Here is a 20,474-nt window from a genome sequence, read left to right as displayed (position 1 = left end):
GAAACGAAGGGATATGCCAAACTAGCATAAATCAAGTTTTGGTTTCAAAGTGAGTAAAATAATGCTTCCGCCAATAAATGCTTTAAACTTTCCTAATTTGGTTTCTCTAAAAATATGTTTCGCTTTCACATTAATTAATAAGACTTTAACCGACATGCATGCCCTTCCCTTGAATCATAATTGTTCTTAAATGGGTCATGTGTAGGTGACTTAACGCGTTATAAACACTTTTCTAATGATCTTAATAATGTGAATATTTTTCCCCTCTATAATGTTAATAATTCTTCCTGGATTCTGCAGTGGCACAAACCTCGTGCACTAGGAACCCCTTCTTTTTTAGCTTCCCTATTTTGTTTATACAAACTTCTAAAAAATTAGTTTCACACATGAATGAAATGGAATGTATGATAATTACAACATCAAATGAGGTATCATGGGGAACTAGGATTTGGGCTTACTTTGCAAATTTCAGCATCAAAACCACAATCCAAGAGGATCAGCATCCATGCTCGCTGTTGTTCTGAAAGCCGATCTCTTGGGCCTTTCACTTCCACAAGCTTTGCTTGACCCCTGCCCATATCTCCATGAAAGCGCCAGAGCAACAGGTCTGGCATGCCACTAGACCAACTCCTGTAGTCTAGTGAGAGATGACGGAAGAGAGCAGCCAGACGGCGGCCTCCAATGCATGAGACAGCAGCTCGTAGGTCAGATAGAGAATGTCTCTCCCACTTGACACCACGGCAAGCTGTCCCAAAATGCAAGCCCCATGAAGTTATCAGGATCTCGTCAGCCATACCATCATGTATCTTTTGTAAGTGAGATTCTATAAGACTCTTTCTTGCCACATAAAAGTCATCCGTATCAAGGTCTAGTGGAGCTGTCTGCAAAAGTATAAAACTACGATAGAACCATCACTGCAATTAAATTGGTGAAAGAACTGGGTTCTTTTACTACATGTAAGTGAGGACAAAATCAGTTAATTATTATTTGATAACGTTTAATGGCATCTAAGAATGAACCTTACGTTACCAGTGTGCAGTTCATACATATAGAAACTAGAGAATGGTCTAAGGAAGTTCCAATTATTTGGTCATCTGAAAAGTCTCACATGCTTCTGTCACATAAAAAGTAAGATAATGATAACTTCAGAAGGGCTAATCATATAGCAGTTTAATAGAACAAGACACAAGGACTATCACCGCTTGATACTAACAGCTCTTGGCTTACAAGATCTAGTCATTTGTTAATTACTAGAATTAAACTCCTTAGTAGTTCTGCGAGTTTAACTGGTCTTGAAACTTGTCTGATTAAACCATCAAACACAAAACAAAGAAACCAAGTCTGGAGGCAACTATGAAAGTTCTGTTGAGAAAAGAAACTAAATAGAATAGAGCTGATGTACTGTGCTATGGGCAAATGGATAAGTTCTAATGGTGTCAGAAGTATGCAAGCAGATATACCACAGCTTATACCACAATGCTTTGCTGAAGTATATACAATCAATTTCACAAGCTTTAAATGCATAAGAATCTATTTGACATGAACGTGAAACCTTAAGAGGTATACCTGAAATCTGGACCGGAAAACATCAGGGATGTTGGAGAAAATAACATCCCACATGAGAATGCCAAAGAAAGTCATCCAAATGCCACTTTCAGAATGGACACCCAGCCACCCACCTTCACCAGCATAATATTGCAGGGCTAGCTGCTCTACTCCACACAGCTCACCATCATAACCATAGAATAAATTTTTTGTTCCTGTTTCACATACCAAAGGTCTTCCCCGAATGTAGACCTAAACCAACAAAATGTTAAAATTTCAAAATGATGATAACATTTTCTTTTGGGATACTATTTCCATCTGACTGGCATGCAAGAACTATCTACAAGTACAACCATAAAGGTGAAACAAGAAACCCACTTCTTTGATCTTCTGCTTAACATAATCAGCATAACTAGGCATCTTCCAGCGCCGTGGTGGTTTGCCTAAGCGCAGTACCCGTCTTTGCAGTGCCACTTTTGAACCAGCACGAACCCAGGAATCCAGTATCCCTTCTTCAGCAACTGAAAGACTTTCATTAAGACGACCAATATGTTCCAGATCAACAGAAAGCCTCAAGGTCCAATAACCCCTTCTACTGTCACAAGTAATTCTGTTCAATAAACCCTTCAAAAGTCGTATTGCATCTTCATACCTAAAAAAAGCAACCAAAATCATACATCAACAACCACCATTGTCTGCTGCACCCTCCCAAACAACAGACAAGCTGGAGGAGACACTTTAGCTTAAATTGAACAAAACCAGCCAGATACTACTTGTTGTATTACTTCCTTTTGTATAAAATTGAATTTATATTGATACTGAGAATAAATAATGTGACAAATTCAAGTGAAAAGCAAATTTCAAAATGAAAATCATCTGAGTACATCAGTGTGCTCATATGATGTGGGGTTGTTAGGAATTCCTTTAGAGATTCCAAGGACGATTCTCAGTTATAAAGATTTATGAAATAAGACAAGGGTCTTCTGTTTATATACAACTCCTCAGCTCACAATCGAACATCGCCTACTCCCCTCCCTTTTGTGGACACTTTCCAAGCCCAGAAGAATGTTGGGGGAGTTTGGATTGCCTGAGCTCAAGTTCTGTGACCAATATGGTAAGTTTACCTGTCTACCAGACGGTCTTCTGGGTTTCATGGCAGGTCCTTCCCTTGTCCAAATTTGTTTAAGCCAAAAATGCCACACCAACTAGGGTGTTAAAATCGCGCTGAGAGTTGGTCACAGAACATTCTCAAGATTTTGGTGGATCATATTGCACTTCACAAGGCCAAAGCCAATATAGATGGCATAGAGCTTGTTACTTGATATGAAGTTTGAACAATATATGAAAGGACATATCTTTTTCCTGGTTGTGAAGCAAGTTTGGATCCAGAATTTAGCAAGGTAACATTGTACATTGTACAAATTGGATAGACCTACAGTGTTGTGCAATTATTGTCCTTTTCCTAGATAATTTTTCTTATTTTAATAATGGAAACCATGGAAATGACATGTATTCCACATAATGAAAAAATGCAAAGGTCTCATAGACACCAACATGTATCATCTTACAAGTCAAATATGTTTTCATGCAACTATCACTACTTTTGGAAATAATTGCCTATCTTCAAAGTGAAATAAGTTTAATTTCAAGCATATTCATCCATCCACCATGATGGCAAACAAGGTGCACTAAACCAACCCAAATCGGAATGGTATCGGTTCGGTTCAGGGGTCCACCATGATCCCAAGGCTCAATGCCCGAGATAAGATGTTAAGAAAATGTTACCATGGTGCCCGGCCTAGTCAAAGAGTAGTAGAGCCTGTCAGGGTGGGAAGCCTAACCCAACTACCCAACAAAGCCATGCAGGCATGGGTAGCCAGGAAAAGAAAGTAGTTTCTTAGAGTAGCAAAAAGGAAATGAAAGAAAACCGTAGATCCTCTGAAGAGAGTTGATAAGGAGCATGTTCACTCAAATTCTGAGATAACTAAGATAACTGAGCACTTGGACGACCGGTTGCCCACATCATCTCACGATACGAGTGATGATGATAATGATAGTTTGAGCAATGATGCATCTAATAGCCATGGAGGCAGTCATCGACATGGCAGGGTGAATCAAACTCAACCATCCGATCCTAATTAATTCATCGGTGAGTCGTAGTTCACTCATGTCATGCAAGATACAAATCACAATACATGACCTAGAGCCCGCGAGGATATGATAGCAAACAGAAAACTGGCTCCTCAATTGAAGATGATATAGCATGCAGACAGTCCCTGGACATATTTGAATCCTCATTATAGATTGGATCTTATTCTGCACAACTAAGGCATGACCAATATGGACATCCTACATCAAGGAACATAACTAAAATATGACCAGTATGAAAATCATACATCTAAAACATCGTATTTGAGTAGCGACTACCCTCCACAACTTCAGTCATATTATGGGTCATTTTGCTACCACGATCTTCTCGTCGGTGGAATGGCCAGCATAGAATTAGATAAGATTAGTATCGAAGTGGCTATCTAGAAGGCTCTGATTATAAAATGCAAGGGTGGGCATGGTATTTAGGTTGGAGTTAGATCCAAGGCCCCCATTACAAACAAAATCCCAATGTCTACGAGCAGTATAGACATTACACGAGGAGCTAAATGTCAATGTTCAAATCAATTTGAAATATGTAATTTCAAGATCAAAACATGCATTATCTATGTTAATTATTGAAATTGCATCCATTGAGCAATCATACGGTCTCTCGAGACCAATATGACATAATATCTTTCAAATCATAATTTAAACATCCATAAACCTTAAAATATTCTCAAAACCAAAGTATTAAAAAAATCCAATATGGTTGTACCGAATAGGCATTCATTACCATATCGAGTATTGGTATGATATGACTCGGTATCGTACCATAACTAAGCAGTAAAGTAACCGGCATCGAAGTGACAAACCTTGATGGCAAATCCTATTCTCAATTGCATGCCATTTGTAACTTATAATTAGCAAATATAACAAAGAATCTGATCTAGAAGAGGATTCATTTAGTACATCTTCTCTTTTAGAATTGTAGACGTAAGGGAAGCAAATTATACATCCAATTGAAGAAAAGGCATGGATGTTTCAGCCACCATCATTCCCTTGCATATTTGGTTAAAGAGTTTCTCGCATATTTAGATAATGCAGCCAAAATTTTGATCAACTACTATTTGGTATCAAATTTCTCACTAGTGGCAACTCAAGAGTTAAGGTAGCATCAGTTAAAATACAGCAAAAATAACTCTTTAGTGAATTTAAAATCCATCCTCCTGTGTAACTTTGGTATGCACTCCTATTATTCCCTCTTAACTTCTCTGTCTTGTTGTATATCCTTTCTCTCATCCTCTTTACTAAGCAGGTTAGCTCCCTTCCACATGCACATGCAGACACAAACAGAGAGAGAGAGAAAGAGAGAGAGAGAATCTAATGAACTTGGTTGAAAGGAAACCAAGAACTTCTTTAGTTTAAATGTCATGTCTTCAAAAAGTTACAGTTTCAGTTATTTTCTTTTATATTTTTGGCATAATATTTATTAAAACCTGTAATTTTATAAGTAATTACAGCGATAATCATAGCTCCAAAGACTCTTCGAACTCACTAATCAGCGATTAATTTAATGATCTATCTTTATTTTTTGGTAGAAATGATGATCGAATGCTTTAAAGTATGGAAATTCCTCACATTCTAATATATAGCAGTACATATTGAACTAAAAATTGACAGAATGAATATCTTAGTTTGCTTTACATATGGACGACTTGATACATCCCATCCTATTGTCATAATAATTTTTTCTTATAAAAATTGTCTATGGTGATATATATTATCAGCAAGCCTTATTGGAACAAGTTGGAGTTGGATTTATGACTTTTTCATTCTTTTCTCTTGGAGTTTTGCACTCATTACTTCATTTTAAGTAAGTACTACATCCATTACTACTTTACCATCATTTATTGGTGAAATCCTCTTCTCCACATCCTCCATAGCCATCTTATTTTAGGTGCAAGCAACTGTGTAGTACAAGACCATACTCTAATAGACCAACAATTTCTTCAAACATTGAACTCAAGTTCCTCAATTTGCTCAGGTGCTTTTGATAGTGCGCAGACAGCAAGCTAACATTTTGAACATGATCAATTGAAATTGCTTCTCAAGCAAAGGTGGAAGCTCTTCAAGAATAAGATCTTCAAAAATCTTGCATGAGTGTCTATTATCTTCTCCAAAATAGGAAGTGGCTCAACCTCATCCAAGTCATGACAAGTATATTAGATTTGATGTCAAAATGGATTGTGTTTTAGAACACGTCAGGTTGAAGATTTTATCATAAGAATCATATCATATCCAAGTAAAACATAGTTACAGACTTATAAATTAATTTTGCTTTTCTCCAAGAAATTGCAAAGTGATCTGAGACAATACAAAGCCGAACAGCTCCATTTTATCGAAGAAAAAATAACATACATCATTAATATGCAAACTATAATTAACAGTTTGATGTATGATACACATAAGAACAGATAGCCAAATCATTTGGTGCCTAGCTGTGCCTATCTTCATAGCTAGGTGATGCACAACCTTATAATAGATCATACAGGATTGAGAAGTTGAATGATTTCAATCATGCTACTAGGATGGGAATGTCATTTCAATTGTGCAGATAATTTCGATCATTATTATCAGGGCTCATCTCGTAGCTTGATCAAGGCATGTGTGGATAATCCGTGACTAGTTTCGAAGTCAAAAAGGATTGCATTTTAGAACATGTGGTTGAGGATTGAACCATGAGACATTATATTAGATCTGAGTAAAATATGGCTATAGACTGGATGTATTCTTATCCACAAAATTGTAAAATTAGTTTGGACATAGTTCAAAGTGGAATGACTCCAATGAATAGACATTACAATCACATATATTATCAACCTACAAACTATAATTGACAACTGGAAACTTCTACTTGGACTATGGGCATATGATACTTGTAAGGATAAAGAGCCTAATTGGTTGGTTTCTAGTTTCGCAACTAGGTGAATCCCGAGCTTTTGCTCGATCTAACATCTAATAGAAATTGAACAATTTTGAACATGCTTCTATGACAGGAATGTCCATTCAATTGTGCAGACGATTGGATCATTATTAATGGGGTTCATCTCTTGTTAAGACAAGCATTGGTAATCGAGGATTAGTTAAGTTATAATGAATGGATTAGATCACATCACATTGAGGATTGTACCACGAGATATTATATGAAATTGGAGTAAAATATGGTTACAAATTGGTTGTGCTCTTGTAAGGAGATCTCACAGTGACTTGACAGATAATATGGAGAGGAATGACTCCCTTGTATCAAACTTATAGCCATGTTCATTGGGTGTACAAACTATAATTGACTGTAGGAAAATTATATTAGGACTATGAGTATATGGCACATGTAGGGATAAAGAGCCTCATTGGTTGGTGCCTAGCTTCATAACTAGGTGAAGCCCAAGCTTATGATCGAATACATCAAATGGAAACTAAATGATTTTGATCATGCTTCTAGGATGGAAATGTTGCTTCGAATGTGCAGATGATTCGGATCATTATTTTCAGAGAGCGTCTCTTATTAGATTCAAAATCAAAATGGATGGTTTTTTAGATCATGTTTGGCTGAGGATTGGAAAATGAGACATTGTATTAGACCAGATTTTTCACACATTTTTCACATGGAGTGTTGGAAGTTTGACTGAAAAAAGTAGAGAACTAGCGGATATAATGATATGCTGGACAATCAACATTGCTTGTGTATAGGAAACTAAATGAAAAGGTATTAAATCCTAGGATATTGCTGATGGTTATAAATAACATTGGATATCTAAGTAAGGAAAATAATACAATGGAGTTGGAATAGCAGTGGACGGAAATAAGAGATAAACTTGCATATGTTAAAAAAGATAAATGATAGATTAGTAGCTATTTAATTAGTTTTAGATGAAGAAATTACTAATCTACATTGTGCTTATGCACCACAAGTATGCTTAGAAATGGATTAAGAACAATTATGGGAGGAAATGGATGGATTTTGCAAAGTATTCCTAGAACATAAAAAATAATTATAAGTAGCAACCTAAACGGGCCTGTATGGAAGAGCAGTATAGGATGCGAGGATGCATGGTGGATTCAACTTTGGGAATAGGAATATAATGGAGGATCAATTCTTGAGTTTGCAATAGCTTATAATCTAGCAATTACAAACACATTTTAAGACGAAAGATGAATATTAATAATCTCTATGAGTGGATCACATTTGTCCCAAATAAATTATTTTTTTTCAAGAGGAGAAAGATCAACCTCTAAAGAGTAAGGTGATACCAAGAGAGAGCTTAATCACTAGGGCCAGAACTCGGCTATAAAATTTTTCCAGAGATAGTCTCTCTATTGCCTGAGCCTGACCTGGAAATACATTTTAAGCTTCGGCCGAACCTAGGCCTATAAAATTTTTTCAAGCTCCAGGCCGAGTTTAACCTAAGCTCAAACCCGAGCTGGCCTCAAAGCTTAATCAGGCTGGCACAAATCTAAGCCCACCTCTCTTTGGCACAAAATGAAGGATAGAGAACAGGGGAGAGAGAGCAAGAGTCAACAAAGAGTGAGAAAGATGAAACTAGAGATTGGGAGGGACAGAGATAAAGGAGGGGCGAGAGAATAGGGAGAGGAAAGATTGAGAGATCGGAGAGAGATACAGGAGCCGCCGATAAGTAGGGAGGGAGAGAGGAGAGGTGAATAGTCAGATTGGAAGTGCGCTCGGGTTTCAGGCTAGATCCAGGTGACGTCCGAGCCATGATGAGGCTAGACCCAAACCTAGCCCAAAATCTATTCATGCTTGAATTTTAGACCTACGGATGACATGTTTCTCAAATCAGGCTCAAAGCTGTATGAAAAACTAGTTCCACCCAAGGGGCCTTGGGCTGATCCAAGCCTATGCTCAGACTCGTAATGCATACTAGACTTGATGTATGTAATAAGCGCAAGTAGAAAAGAAATTAATAAATATCAAAAATAATATGATGGAATTTAAAAGGAAAAATGTTATATCTTTTAGCAGTCAGCTATTAAAGGAGGGATATTACAACCTAAGGAGTAAGGACTAAACCAAATAAAATATGGGATCAAATGACACACTGTACTAAGAGGCCAGTAAAGATGTTCTAGGAGAGTAAAAGGGAAAGAGATAAATCTAACAGATTTAATGAGATACAGGAGGCAATTAAGATAAAACATATTTGCTTTAAACAATGGCCAGGAATAAATCGTGTTAAGGACTTTGTAAGATGCAAGGAGGCTATGTAAGGTGCAAAAAGCCTCATAAACCTAAATATATAGCATATAAAAATTTATATAAGAAATTGGGTTTAAAAGGAGATAATGAGAGTTGCAACATAGATATAGTTAAAGAGAGGGTATCTAAAGATATTGATCAAGTTAGATGAATTAAGACAAAGGATTGCAGATATTGGTGAACGATGGGAAAATCAAAGAAAACTAGATATAATATTCTGAAAATTGTAAAATAAGGATGTACAAAGAAATCTTTGTCAAGGACATGCACTTAAGGAGGAGTCAAAGTTCTACTCGTACAACCATAAAAAAAATAAAGTGGAGGATACTGGAGGTTTGTCTTTAACATACTTCCAAAAAGCTTGCATAACTTGTATGCTAGTTTTGACATATTGGACACTTTTAGTGTAGTGCCATAGTGATGGAAGACCAAATTGGAATGGCCTACACTACATGAGCAGACCTGATTAAAAGGTTCGATAAGGAATATCATAAAACAAAGATAAAATTTTGCTGATTGAAATATGATGGCGAATTAAATAGTATTGGCAGTAAATAATAAATAATAAGATCAATATTGAAAATAGTATCAATGGAGAAAGAGAATAGAATTAACAGAGAGAGATAAAAAGATATAAAAAAAAGAAAGATGAGACAAAAGGCAGTCGAACCAAGCACCCAAAAAAAAAAGATTCTCCAATCATCACTTCTAGGCACTCGAAATGTAGGCCACGTAGAAGGCCAATCAATGAACTATCCTTTCCTGGTTTCAGTCCAATTAAGACTCAATTACATTATCAAACAAAATCTAATAAAATCCCCTTAACCAACTAAGTAACGCTTAATAGGACTCCTAAATATGCCAGGCACTATAGCAATCACTATTCAACATACAATGATGCGTGAAACAGTAGCTGAGCCCTTAATAACTTTAAAACTAACATAAACACACCACATTAAAATAAGAATCAAGAGATCATAAATCTGAGGATGTTGAATGAAATTTCATTTGTCTTGCTTCACAACATTCCTTGCAGTAGGATAGGTACCTAAAATACCTCGCTTGCTGCCCCAACTCATGATCTCAATCCTTCATTGGCTTGAACAGTGATTTGAGCACCCTTAACGGGGATTTTTGTAGTGATTGCACCCTCCCTTGGGCCTTAGCAGCTGATCTTCACTGATTGCTGCATCAATTCCCCCTCACCCACGAAAATTTGACCCCGTCAAGTTGGGAAAGGGACCTGACAAGCCATCTCCACCAGACATGTTACGGAAGGAATGTCCCATACAAGGTTTAGATATTGTTAGTTCGCTCTTGAACTGATCCATACTATTTTGATAGGATAACTGGATTTGTATGTAATCGATGGATGCAGGACATTTGTTCTCTCTTGAACTGGTCCATACCAACTATACCATTTGTGTACTAGTAGTTAAGGCACACCAGCATGGTCAACACAGACTGACACATACTTGTAGTTTTTGTTCTTGTTAATATAGACCATTTTGGTCCATCCCAACCATACCAGTACTATCCTATTCCATTCCAAAAAAGTATGAGGCACAGTACCAGTTTTTAAGTTCTGGTCTCGGGCATGTACTTTAACTTCACTGGTCAAAGATCTTTGGCCGGTACATTTGTCATTGTAAGGCCTCCATTCTGGAAGGTGTATGTGTTTGTAAAGCCATCACTTTATACCTTCTAATCAAAAAGCCATATCTACCCGAGAAGTATGTGACACACTTTAACTAGCAGTGCATCACACTGCTTTGTGTCCACAAGCCCAGCAACTCAATGTGAGCAAACATGTCTCATGGACATTGAGGTTCATGTTCTTCACCTATGCTACCTAGTAAGGACTGGGTGGCGGCTCAGTTTGCAACTTCAACTTATGGATTAGCATCTTTAGAGATAGCATTTGTGCAGCTCCTAAAATAAATCACCATGGCACATAACTGCCCATTGCGAAATATTACTTCATGTCTAATCTTCTTGATCATCTTATTGATGTGTAGTCGAAAGAGCTCAGCGAATGATGCAATGATGTACTTCATCTTCATCACTGATACTCTTTTCTAAATCACTTTGTTCAAAATGAAGGTAGACAACCTCTTTGACCTTCTGTTTAGGACTGGCATCAGCAATGAGATTGGCTTTATCAGCAAATGTCACTAGTCGCTTGAAGCATTATGCGAAGTGGCCAAATCCTTTGCATGTCAAGCAACGGATTTCAACACTAGATTTAAAATTTGCATCCTGCTCAATATATATGCTGGCTTTTTGCTAGCTAAGGAGGTTGTTGTTGTCTTTGATTGGCTCTAGTATTGGATGTTCAAATATAAAATTATTGGATTTGGAAGAAGCAATATCCGCCGAACCGGTACCGGGACCCATACCGGTCGACGTCCGGTACGGTTCAGTACCGGACCGAACCGGTGGGCATGTTGGTCGGTGTCGGCATGCCCTATTTTTTTTGGGGTGGAGTTCTCAAAAAAATTTAATTGGTGAACTTTTTCAATGAATTTAAATCTAATTTGATGTTTTTTATGTTTTCTTAATGTTTCTTTAATATTTTTTTATGTTTCTATGATCCCAATTTAACCTAGATGATGCATCTTATTGCTTTAAAATGATACAAATCATAAAATAAACATAAAATATCCTCAAATCAAATAGTGACGTGAAAATTAGAATATAATACAATTAATTACATACATTTAAAGTCCAACATACATACCGATATCTAAAATCGGATCGAGTGATGATATCTCTCGTAGATATCCGGATAATCAACATAGTCAGGAGGCACATCAGCTCACCACTCTAACCAAGCGGCGTTGTAGTCTTATACGTTCATTCCATAAGAAATACGTGCCGGATTATAAGCACTCTTGGATCTCTCGTTGAAGCTATAGCTTAAAAGGTATCTTCTGGCTGATAATATGGCTGTGGAGGGGCCCATCCAAATATGCCGGTAAGCGGTAGCAAAATCTGATCTATAAGATGCTCTGGGCTACGTATGGTATTAGCCACCGAAAGATGCCTCAGACGCACCATATCTATATCCGTATCCGTATGGGTCATAGGTTGTCAGTGGCTACGGATGATAGGATCCAGTATACGACTCAAAACCTGATACGTCTATGAATCCTACTCTATGTACGAGGCCATCTGCAGCTGCATCATGTCCTCCTGAATGATCTCGAAGAGCCCATCTCCTATATGCAATCGTATGCTCGCGGGCTCTACCAGATCGTGCGTCGAGGTTCCAATCCTGTGTAGTATGCGTAAACTGAGACTCACCAGTGAATCGAAGAACATCTTGCAACTGTCTCATAAACAGTGGTCTTCTATCCTCCACTTCCTTTTCTCTGGTCGGCAGATCTATGACCACTAGAACTGTCATCGCTGCTGCACTTGATCTCTAAATCGGAGTGTACTGACTCCACACTCCCCATTAGAGTTGCAAATGCCTTTTGTTTTTCAATTTTGATATGCTGTGCGGCTGCTTTCTTATCCTTCGTGCCCCTCTTTGCCTAGCTACGTTGAAAGAATATATGTCGCCCTCCTAACCAAATCGATCAGATAGTGTAATAGCCTCGTCTAAGCATCTCTCGATCACATCTCTGAGAAGATGTCTCGAACAAGGAGTCATGTAGTGACTGGCTCCCTATAGCTCTGACTGATCAGCTGAGAGAATGCGTAGAATATTGCACTCAGCCCATTACCCTGCATCGACCCTAGCCTCACTGGCTAAGAAACTAGCCGGTCGTGGAGGCAATCCTCGTTCATCAAGCTCCAGCTCCTATTACTGGCCCACAAGCCATTCGATCATAGGATCATCCTCATCATCAAAGAAAGCACTATGGACGGAATCTGTATATTTGAGCTCTACTTCCTTCTGATGCACTTCAGCCTCAATCCCAAATTGTAGAGAATATATACAAGGTCGTGGAGGCACTTCTGTGTCAAACGGTTTCTTTGCTTGCTGTGGATGAGGGCGAAGGTGGACTAATTGCGCTTACAGCCACTCGAGGAGACCGTCTAGGAGAGAATGCAGATAGCTAGCCGCTTAAGATTTCTCACGGACAGCCCAAAATGAATCCACCATTTAGCTGCAAAATATTGAAGAAAATTACATATAAGATAATACCATATTAGTAACCATCTAATGCTAGGTAAATGTTCTCCTAATGTGTAACATATACGGATTCATACTTTTCTTACTTACGCTAGCTGCCGATACACTAAAGCTGTTGCTTTCCTCTCTAAATATTTTAGTTTGTGAAAAGAACCACCTTGTATTATGTTAATAATAGAAGATATCAGTTAACTTACATATATTACTTAAATTAACTTACCTCTTCCAGACATAAGGTCGCAACTTCTGGATCTAGGTCCATCTTGAAAATCACATTACAGAGAGCGGCCAGAAGTTTGTCATCCATATCGATTCCAAATACAATGTACTGGAACAGAGAGTTCGGATAGTATGTTGTACATAGAGTTGGTTATTGTCTTAGTAAAATTAAACAAGTATAGGAGCAGTCTAATTTTTAATATTCATGCTTACTAGATACAAATCCCTACCCATCTGGTAGTCCCACCACCGCTCAATAATGTCGATGTACTCCTAGACATGCGTCGGATCTGCCTCAATGATCTAGGTCTTTGCCCTCTTCATTATGTGATACAGGAAGCCCATTTAAGATACCTCTTGTTGTCTACGGCCCGAAGCACTTCATACAATGGTCTGATAGTCTTCACTATCGCAGTGCCCCGCTACTAAAATATCTGCCTCGTCACCAAGTCCTCGACACTGCTCCCTTCAATGTCGGCCCTCACATATCTACTTTTCTGCCACTCAAGACTGACAAACATCTGACGTAGAGTTGCTTTTCTCTCAGAAAGACTATCAAGTACAACATAGTTGATAGCAAACCGTATAACTCCTGATCTCAAGACCTCTCACCCTACATACCTCCTCATCAATGAAAAGACCCACATACGGTTATAAATATACCCGTTGATGGTTTGGGTTGCCTTCAGTGTTTGCCGCACCCTACAAATTTTTGTAATGTTCATCAACATGAGGTCGATACAATGTGCAGCTAATAGGATCCAAAAAATGTGGCTGCCGCTCCATCAAGATCTCTCCGGCAGCCTTATATTGGGGTCCATTATCAGTGATGACCCGCACGACATTCTCCGCTCTTACCTGATCAATCACCTCCTCCATCATTTTAAGAAAGTACATGGCGTCTGTCACAACCCCCATTATGCGGGCAGCCGCGACGGTCCTAGGGTGCGGGTAGGCATAAAGCCACCAACCACCACGTAAAACCTTAAACCTTCGAAACATTTTGGCATGATATATGCACAAAATAAGCACTTTTGATCTACGTTAACCTGTCAGGATATATCAAAACATATAACCACTCTACCTGTCAGAGCAGCAATTACATAACCTGTCACATAATAAACCTGGACAATATATAGCAATACATTATCACAGGCACACAACTGATCTGTATAAAACCTGGTTCCCAATCCATCCATGGCTAACCCATATCCACAACAGGATCTATGTCTATAACTGTACACTATATACAACTGAAAGGTTTATAATACACCAAAAATATATAAACCTCTATTCTACATTATACTATGGAGCAGCCAGCTAGCAGGCAACCTCTAGTCCTGCACCTCTCTATACGGCACCTGCCCTGCAACAAGGATATCAACTGGGGAGTGAGTATATGAATACTCAGTGAGTGGAGTAGAGAGTACTATGCACATAAGACAAGATATAATCATGGCTCGAGGTGAAATCTCAAGAACATATGAGCATTCATCAAAAACAGAATACACATAACTCAACAAAAGAAATATGAAGTAAATCATCACAGTATCACCACAATCACAATCAACTCATCTGGAGCATATATAGAATAATCAAATAAACATGAATAATACATCATGAATATGCTCAACAGATCATAGCACTGAAATGTGTAAATCAGGGTGTCAATATGCGAAGTCATCACTAGACAGCTGTCGGGAGGTGAATCTTACGCCCTAGGCGAACCACAACAACTCCCTACTATCACATGCATATGCAGAATAAGACACCACACTGATCATGTAAATGCTGGCCAGTATCCAGAACAGAAATCCATAAAATCATTTTACATCTGAATGCTAAACGGCACCTCGCGGGGTCTTACTTTGCCCGGCGGCAAGCCATACTGAACCTCGCGGGATCTTACTATGCCCGGCGGCAAGCAGATATAAGTCGCAGGACCGGCCAATCCTACGCCTACGGCCGTGTCCCCCCTAGGAAGGGACTGGGTTGCGTCCACCTAGGGGACAACTATGTGCACATAGGCCGATGTCTAACCCCATCGACTATAGGTGTCCTGTAGATACTGCCAAGCCATGCATAAATGACATAATGCACCTTCCCAATACTCAACTATAAAGGAGTATAATCAAGACTACCACTCACTCGACTACAATCCAATCATAAACTAACATCAGGGTTGGGAGCGAGGAGTCAAGGGAGTGCAATGCAACTCAATATACCACTGAAAGGCTCTACAAGTCTTTGAAATAGAGGAAATGAAATCAATTTACAAAAGAAATCATTTCACAACTCGGAACCAATTTGACTACTCTTTTACTCCTTGTAATTCCTCTCAATATTTCCTCAAATGCATGTACAAAATAATCAAGCATGGAGAAACAAGATTATAAAAAAATCTACTACAATATGAATCAATATGCTCAAGTGGAATCAATTCACACTTGGCGACATTCATGAAAATGAATTAAGAATACTCATGGTGCAAGGTACATAACTCCCGCTCACCTGCCAATCCGGCACGGTCCTGATACACATTCAAAATCTACAGTAGCCAGTGGGGGACTTCTTCTTGTTTCCTAACTTCTTGCCCAACTGTGACAAGCATTAATTATACATTCAGTCTTGTATCAAGGACTTATAATCTGTGTATCAATCATAAGCATAGAAACTTTAATTGACTCAACTTCCCCTTCTCTAAATCTTTTCTTTTCTTTTTCTTTTTCTTTTTTTATTAATTAACTCACCATTTATGTGTATTAGGGACTCCCTTGCATGAGTACAAGGTCCCCCTTAGCCTAATCTAAGCTTAATATCCTATTATGGCATGAAATTCCTTATTTTCCCACCCGGATGAACAGTAACCCGGACCGACAGCCGGTTACTTCATCCCGGGTTTGATCTACTTTCCAAACTCCAAACTCTATGAAATTTATACCTAATATTCTACACTTATAGGGGTTTCCAAAATAGTGACTTGCATCACCATCGGAGGCCGATTGACCCCCGAAACAATTCGCTGAAATCAGGACTTCGACACAGGTTTTCCGCAGTCTCGGAAAACCTTGCCGAAATCCGATTCTCTCTCTTAACCACCTCTAAAACTCCTATCTAACCTCTTTACAGCCTCAATTCCATTAGGGGACTAGGTAGGGATGGGGTACTCACCACTTTTTTCTTTCGTCTTCCCTCCTTCTTCTTTTTCTTCTTCTTCCTTTATTTCCCCTTCTTTTTCTTCTTCTTCACCGCCTGAGACCTCCTCTTCTTTTCTCTGTGTCTCCCTCTCTGTTTAATCCCACCGCCACAGCACCCCAAACCCCCCATTTAAATCACATCAAGCACTATTCACCCTTTGTTTAAAATTACTAAATTCCCATTTTGCCCCTAACACTTCAACATATCTACTGTTATGCCATTAACTTTTGATTCCTTCCAATTTTACCCCTTATATCAATTTTAAGGACTATTCTATCCTTCTTTATATAGAAAAAAAAGAAAATTTTGAGGTTATTACATCCTCCCCCCTTATATAAAATTCGTCCTCGAATTTAAAAGAGTAAATTACCTGATTACTCAAAGAGGTGAGGGTACCTGTTCTTCATATTCTGCTCCGACTCCCAAGTGTACTCATCAACATTGTGCCGGTGCCATTGAACCTTCACCATACATATTTTTTTATTTCTCAGCTTCCTGATCTGAGTATCAAAAATAGCTACAGGAAGTTCTTCATAAGAAAGATCTCCCTCTACTGTAACTTCCTGCACTGGTAGCACATGGGATGGATCCAGCACATATTTCCAGAGCATAGATATATGGAATACTGGATGCACATGGCTGAGGTCTGGAGGCAGTGCTAATCTGTAAGATACATTGCTAACCTTGTCTAGTATCTCAAAGGGTCCAATGTATCGGGGACTAAGTTTGCCCCTCTTTCCAAACCTCATTACTCCTTTCATAGGAGAGATCTTTAAGAAAACATGATCCCCCGTGCCAAACTGCACATCTCTCCTTCTGACATTTGCGTAGCTCTTCTGCCTACTAAACACTGTCCTCAACCTTTCCTGTATCACTGACACCTTTTCTGATGTCTCTCTAATCAAATCTGGCCCTTCTAGGTGCTTCTCTCCAATCTCAGACCAGCACAAGGGAGATCTACATTTTCTCCCATAAAGCGCCTCATAAGGTGCCATACCAATAGTGGAGTGATAGCTATTATTATATGCAAACTCCACTAAAGGTAAGTACTTGTCCCAGCTACCTCTGAAATCCAGTACACACATTCTGAGCATATCCTCGAGGGTTTGAATGGTCCTCTCTGATTGCCCATCTGTCTGAGGGTGAAATGCTGTACTGAAATCAAGCTGAGTTCCTAATGCCTCATGGAGTTTCTGCCAAAACCTAGAGGTAAACTGTGAACCTCTATCTGATATAATAGAAACTGGTACCCCATGTAAAGACACTATCTTATCCACATATATCTCGGCATACTGAGCTACTGAATATGTGGTTTTCACCGGTAAGAAATGGGCTGATTTTGTCAATCTATCTACAATCACCCAGATGGAATCATATTCTTTCTGTGTTCTGGGCAGCCCAACCACAAAATCCATAGTTATCCTTTCCCATTTCCACTCGGGCAAAGGTAACTCTTGCAACAATCCTATTGGCTTCTGATGTTCAAATTTCACCTGTTGACAAGTCAAACAAGAAGCCACATACTTGGCCACATCTCTTTTTAATCCGTTCCACCAATACATGCTTTTGATATCATGATACATCTTGGTGGAACCAGGATGAATGCTATAGGGAGTGTTGTGTGCTTCATGCATAATCTTCTGTCTCAGATCTCCCACATTCGGCACATAGCCTACTGCCACACCTCAACATCCCATCTACAATCTGAAACCTTTTTGACTGTCCTGACTGCACTTCTCCTTTCAGTTTCACAAGGACTGGATCTAAATCCTGTGAAACCTTGATTTCATCTATCAACCTCGATTTCACCTGAAACTGTGCAATCAAAAGACGAACCTCTGATACCTCAAAAGATAGTCCTTGACCAAATAAATCTGCCAGATCTCTGACTCTCTCTCTCTCCTCTGGATGGAGATGTGAGATAAACTGCCCATTGACTTCCGGCTTAATGCATCTGCTACTACATTAGCCTTTCCCAGATGATACAGGATTTGGCAGTCATAATCCTTCAACAGCTCTATCCATCTCCTATGTCTGAGATTCAAATCTCTTTGCTGCTGAATGTACTGGAGGCTTTTGTGATCAGTATATATTTCACATTTCTCACCATATAAATAATGCCTCCATATCTTTAATGCAAATATGACAGCAGCCATTTCCAAGTCATGAGTGGGATAGTTTACCTCATGCTTTCTCAGCTGTCTGGATGCATATGCAATCACCTTGCCATTCTGCATTAACACACATCCCAATCCCACTCTGGAAGCATCACAGTAAACTACAAACCCGCCTGTATCCGTGGGTAGAGTCAAAACTGGAGCTGATGTGAGGCAATCCTTCAGCTTCTGGAAACTCTGTTCACAAGAATCTGTCCAAGTGAACTTAACCTGCTTCCGAGTCAGCTTTGTTAATAGGGTAGCTATTTTTGAAAAGTCCTTTACAAACTTTCTATAGTACCCAGCCAGACCCAGAAAACTCTTGATTTCTGTTACATTTGTAAGTCTCGGCCAATCCATAACAGCCTCAACCTTCTTGGGATCCACCCTAATTCCTTCCTTGCATATTATGTGTCCCAAGAATCCAACTTCCTGTAGCCAGAACTCACATTTAGTAAGTTTGGCATACAGTTCATGTTCTCTCAAGGTTTGTAGTGCAATCCTCAAATGCTCTTCAGGATCAGCCTGACTCTTAGAGTACACGAGGATGTCATCTATAAAGACTATCACAAACCTGTCAAAATAGGGTTTGAAAACCTTATTATTAAGATCCATGAATGCTGCTGGGGCATTTGTTAGCCCAAATGGAAGCACTAGAAACTCATAGTGCCCATACCTCGTTCAGAATGCAGTCTCCAATACATCTTCCCTCCCGATCCTTAGCTGATGATACCCAGACTCCAGATCAATCTTCGAGAAATACTCAGCCCCTTGCAATTGATCAAACAGGTCATCTATCCTGGGGAGTAGGTATCTGTTCTTGATGGTCACTTTATTCAGCTGTCTATAATCTATACACAATCTCAGTGACCCATCCTTCTTCTTTACAAACAGCACCGGGGCACCCCACAGTGATGTACTAGGCCTAACAAATCCCTTGTCTAACAAATCTTGCAACTGCACCTTCAATTCTCTCAACTCTGTGGGTTCCATACGATAGGGAGCAATTGAAAAAGGCTTTGTACCAGGGAGAAGTTCAATACTGAACTCAATTTCTCTATCAGGTGGCAATCCTGGTAATTCCCCTGAAAATACATCTGGATACTCCCTAACAACTGGAATCTGTTGCAGATCCACAGACTCTACCTAGGTGTCCATCACATAAGCTAGATAGCCTTGACACCCCTTTCTCAGTAGCCTCTTTGCTTTCACTGCAGATACTAAATTCACTGGGACCTCACTCCTATCCCCTTGATATGCAAATTCACCCCCATCTAAAGGTCTGAAGATAACACTCTTTTCTTGGCAGTTAATGGTGGCACGATTGTCTGATAACCAATCCATGCCCAATATGACATCAAAGTCTAACACTGCCAACTCAATCAAATCAATTGGGAGTGTTTTACCTTCTATCTCTACCACACAGGTAGGATACGCATACTTCACTTCTATACTATCCCCTACAGGTGTACTAATAGCTAAGGAAATATGCATTAATATCTTATCCTTAGCTAACTTCTTAGCAAAATAAGGAGATATAAAGGAATGGATAGCTCCAGAATCAAACAGTACTCTAGCTTTAATCTTATCAATGAGGAGCATACCTGTCACAGCTGCGTTCGACGCATGTACCTCCTATGGGTTTACTGTGAACACCCTTCCTTGCCCTCTGCCTACTGGAGCTGATGGCTGTGATGGTCCAGCACTGTTGTGATGTTTGTGCCTAACCTCTGCCTCTGCCTACAGACCCTCTGCTACTGGGTCTATCAATCTGCACAGAAGAGTAGGATGCCGAAGGTATAAACTGCTGGGTGGAACCCTGAGGGCATTCTCTGGCAAAATAACCCGG

The 20,474-nt window shown here is 39.2% G+C and overlaps 1 protein-coding gene across 5 annotated transcripts in view; it reads right to left on the bottom strand.

Moving 5' to 3' along the window:
* Window positions 1-239: 239 nt before the first annotated feature.
* Window positions 240-20,474, bottom strand: part of LOC103697507 (zinc ion binding/nucleic acid binding/hydrolase) — a 93,759-nt gene continuing 73,524 nt past the window's right edge. For all 5 annotated transcript variants that reach the window (XM_089930110.1, XM_039133864.3, XM_089930111.1 and 2 more), the window contains 3 exons: window positions 1,924-2,197; window positions 1,567-1,797; window positions 240-881 (listed from right to left, as the gene is read on the bottom strand). In XM_089930110.1, the coding sequence (XP_089786236.1) occupies window positions 432-881; window positions 1,567-1,797; window positions 1,924-2,197 (955 nt within the window). In that variant the 3' untranslated portion in view covers window positions 240-431. The remainder of the gene's footprint in view (window positions 882-1,566; window positions 1,798-1,923; window positions 2,198-20,474) is intronic.

The sequence above is a fragment of the Phoenix dactylifera genome, chromosome 4, assembly GCF_051530095.1.
Source record: "Phoenix dactylifera cultivar Ajwa chromosome 4, Ajwa_hap1_PhDact_Kaust_v1.1, whole genome shotgun sequence".
NCBI classification, from domain to species: Eukaryota; Viridiplantae; Streptophyta; class Magnoliopsida; order Arecales; family Arecaceae; genus Phoenix; species Phoenix dactylifera.
Note: the sequence above shows the minus strand (reverse complement) of the source record. Positions and strands in the feature narration are given on the sequence as shown.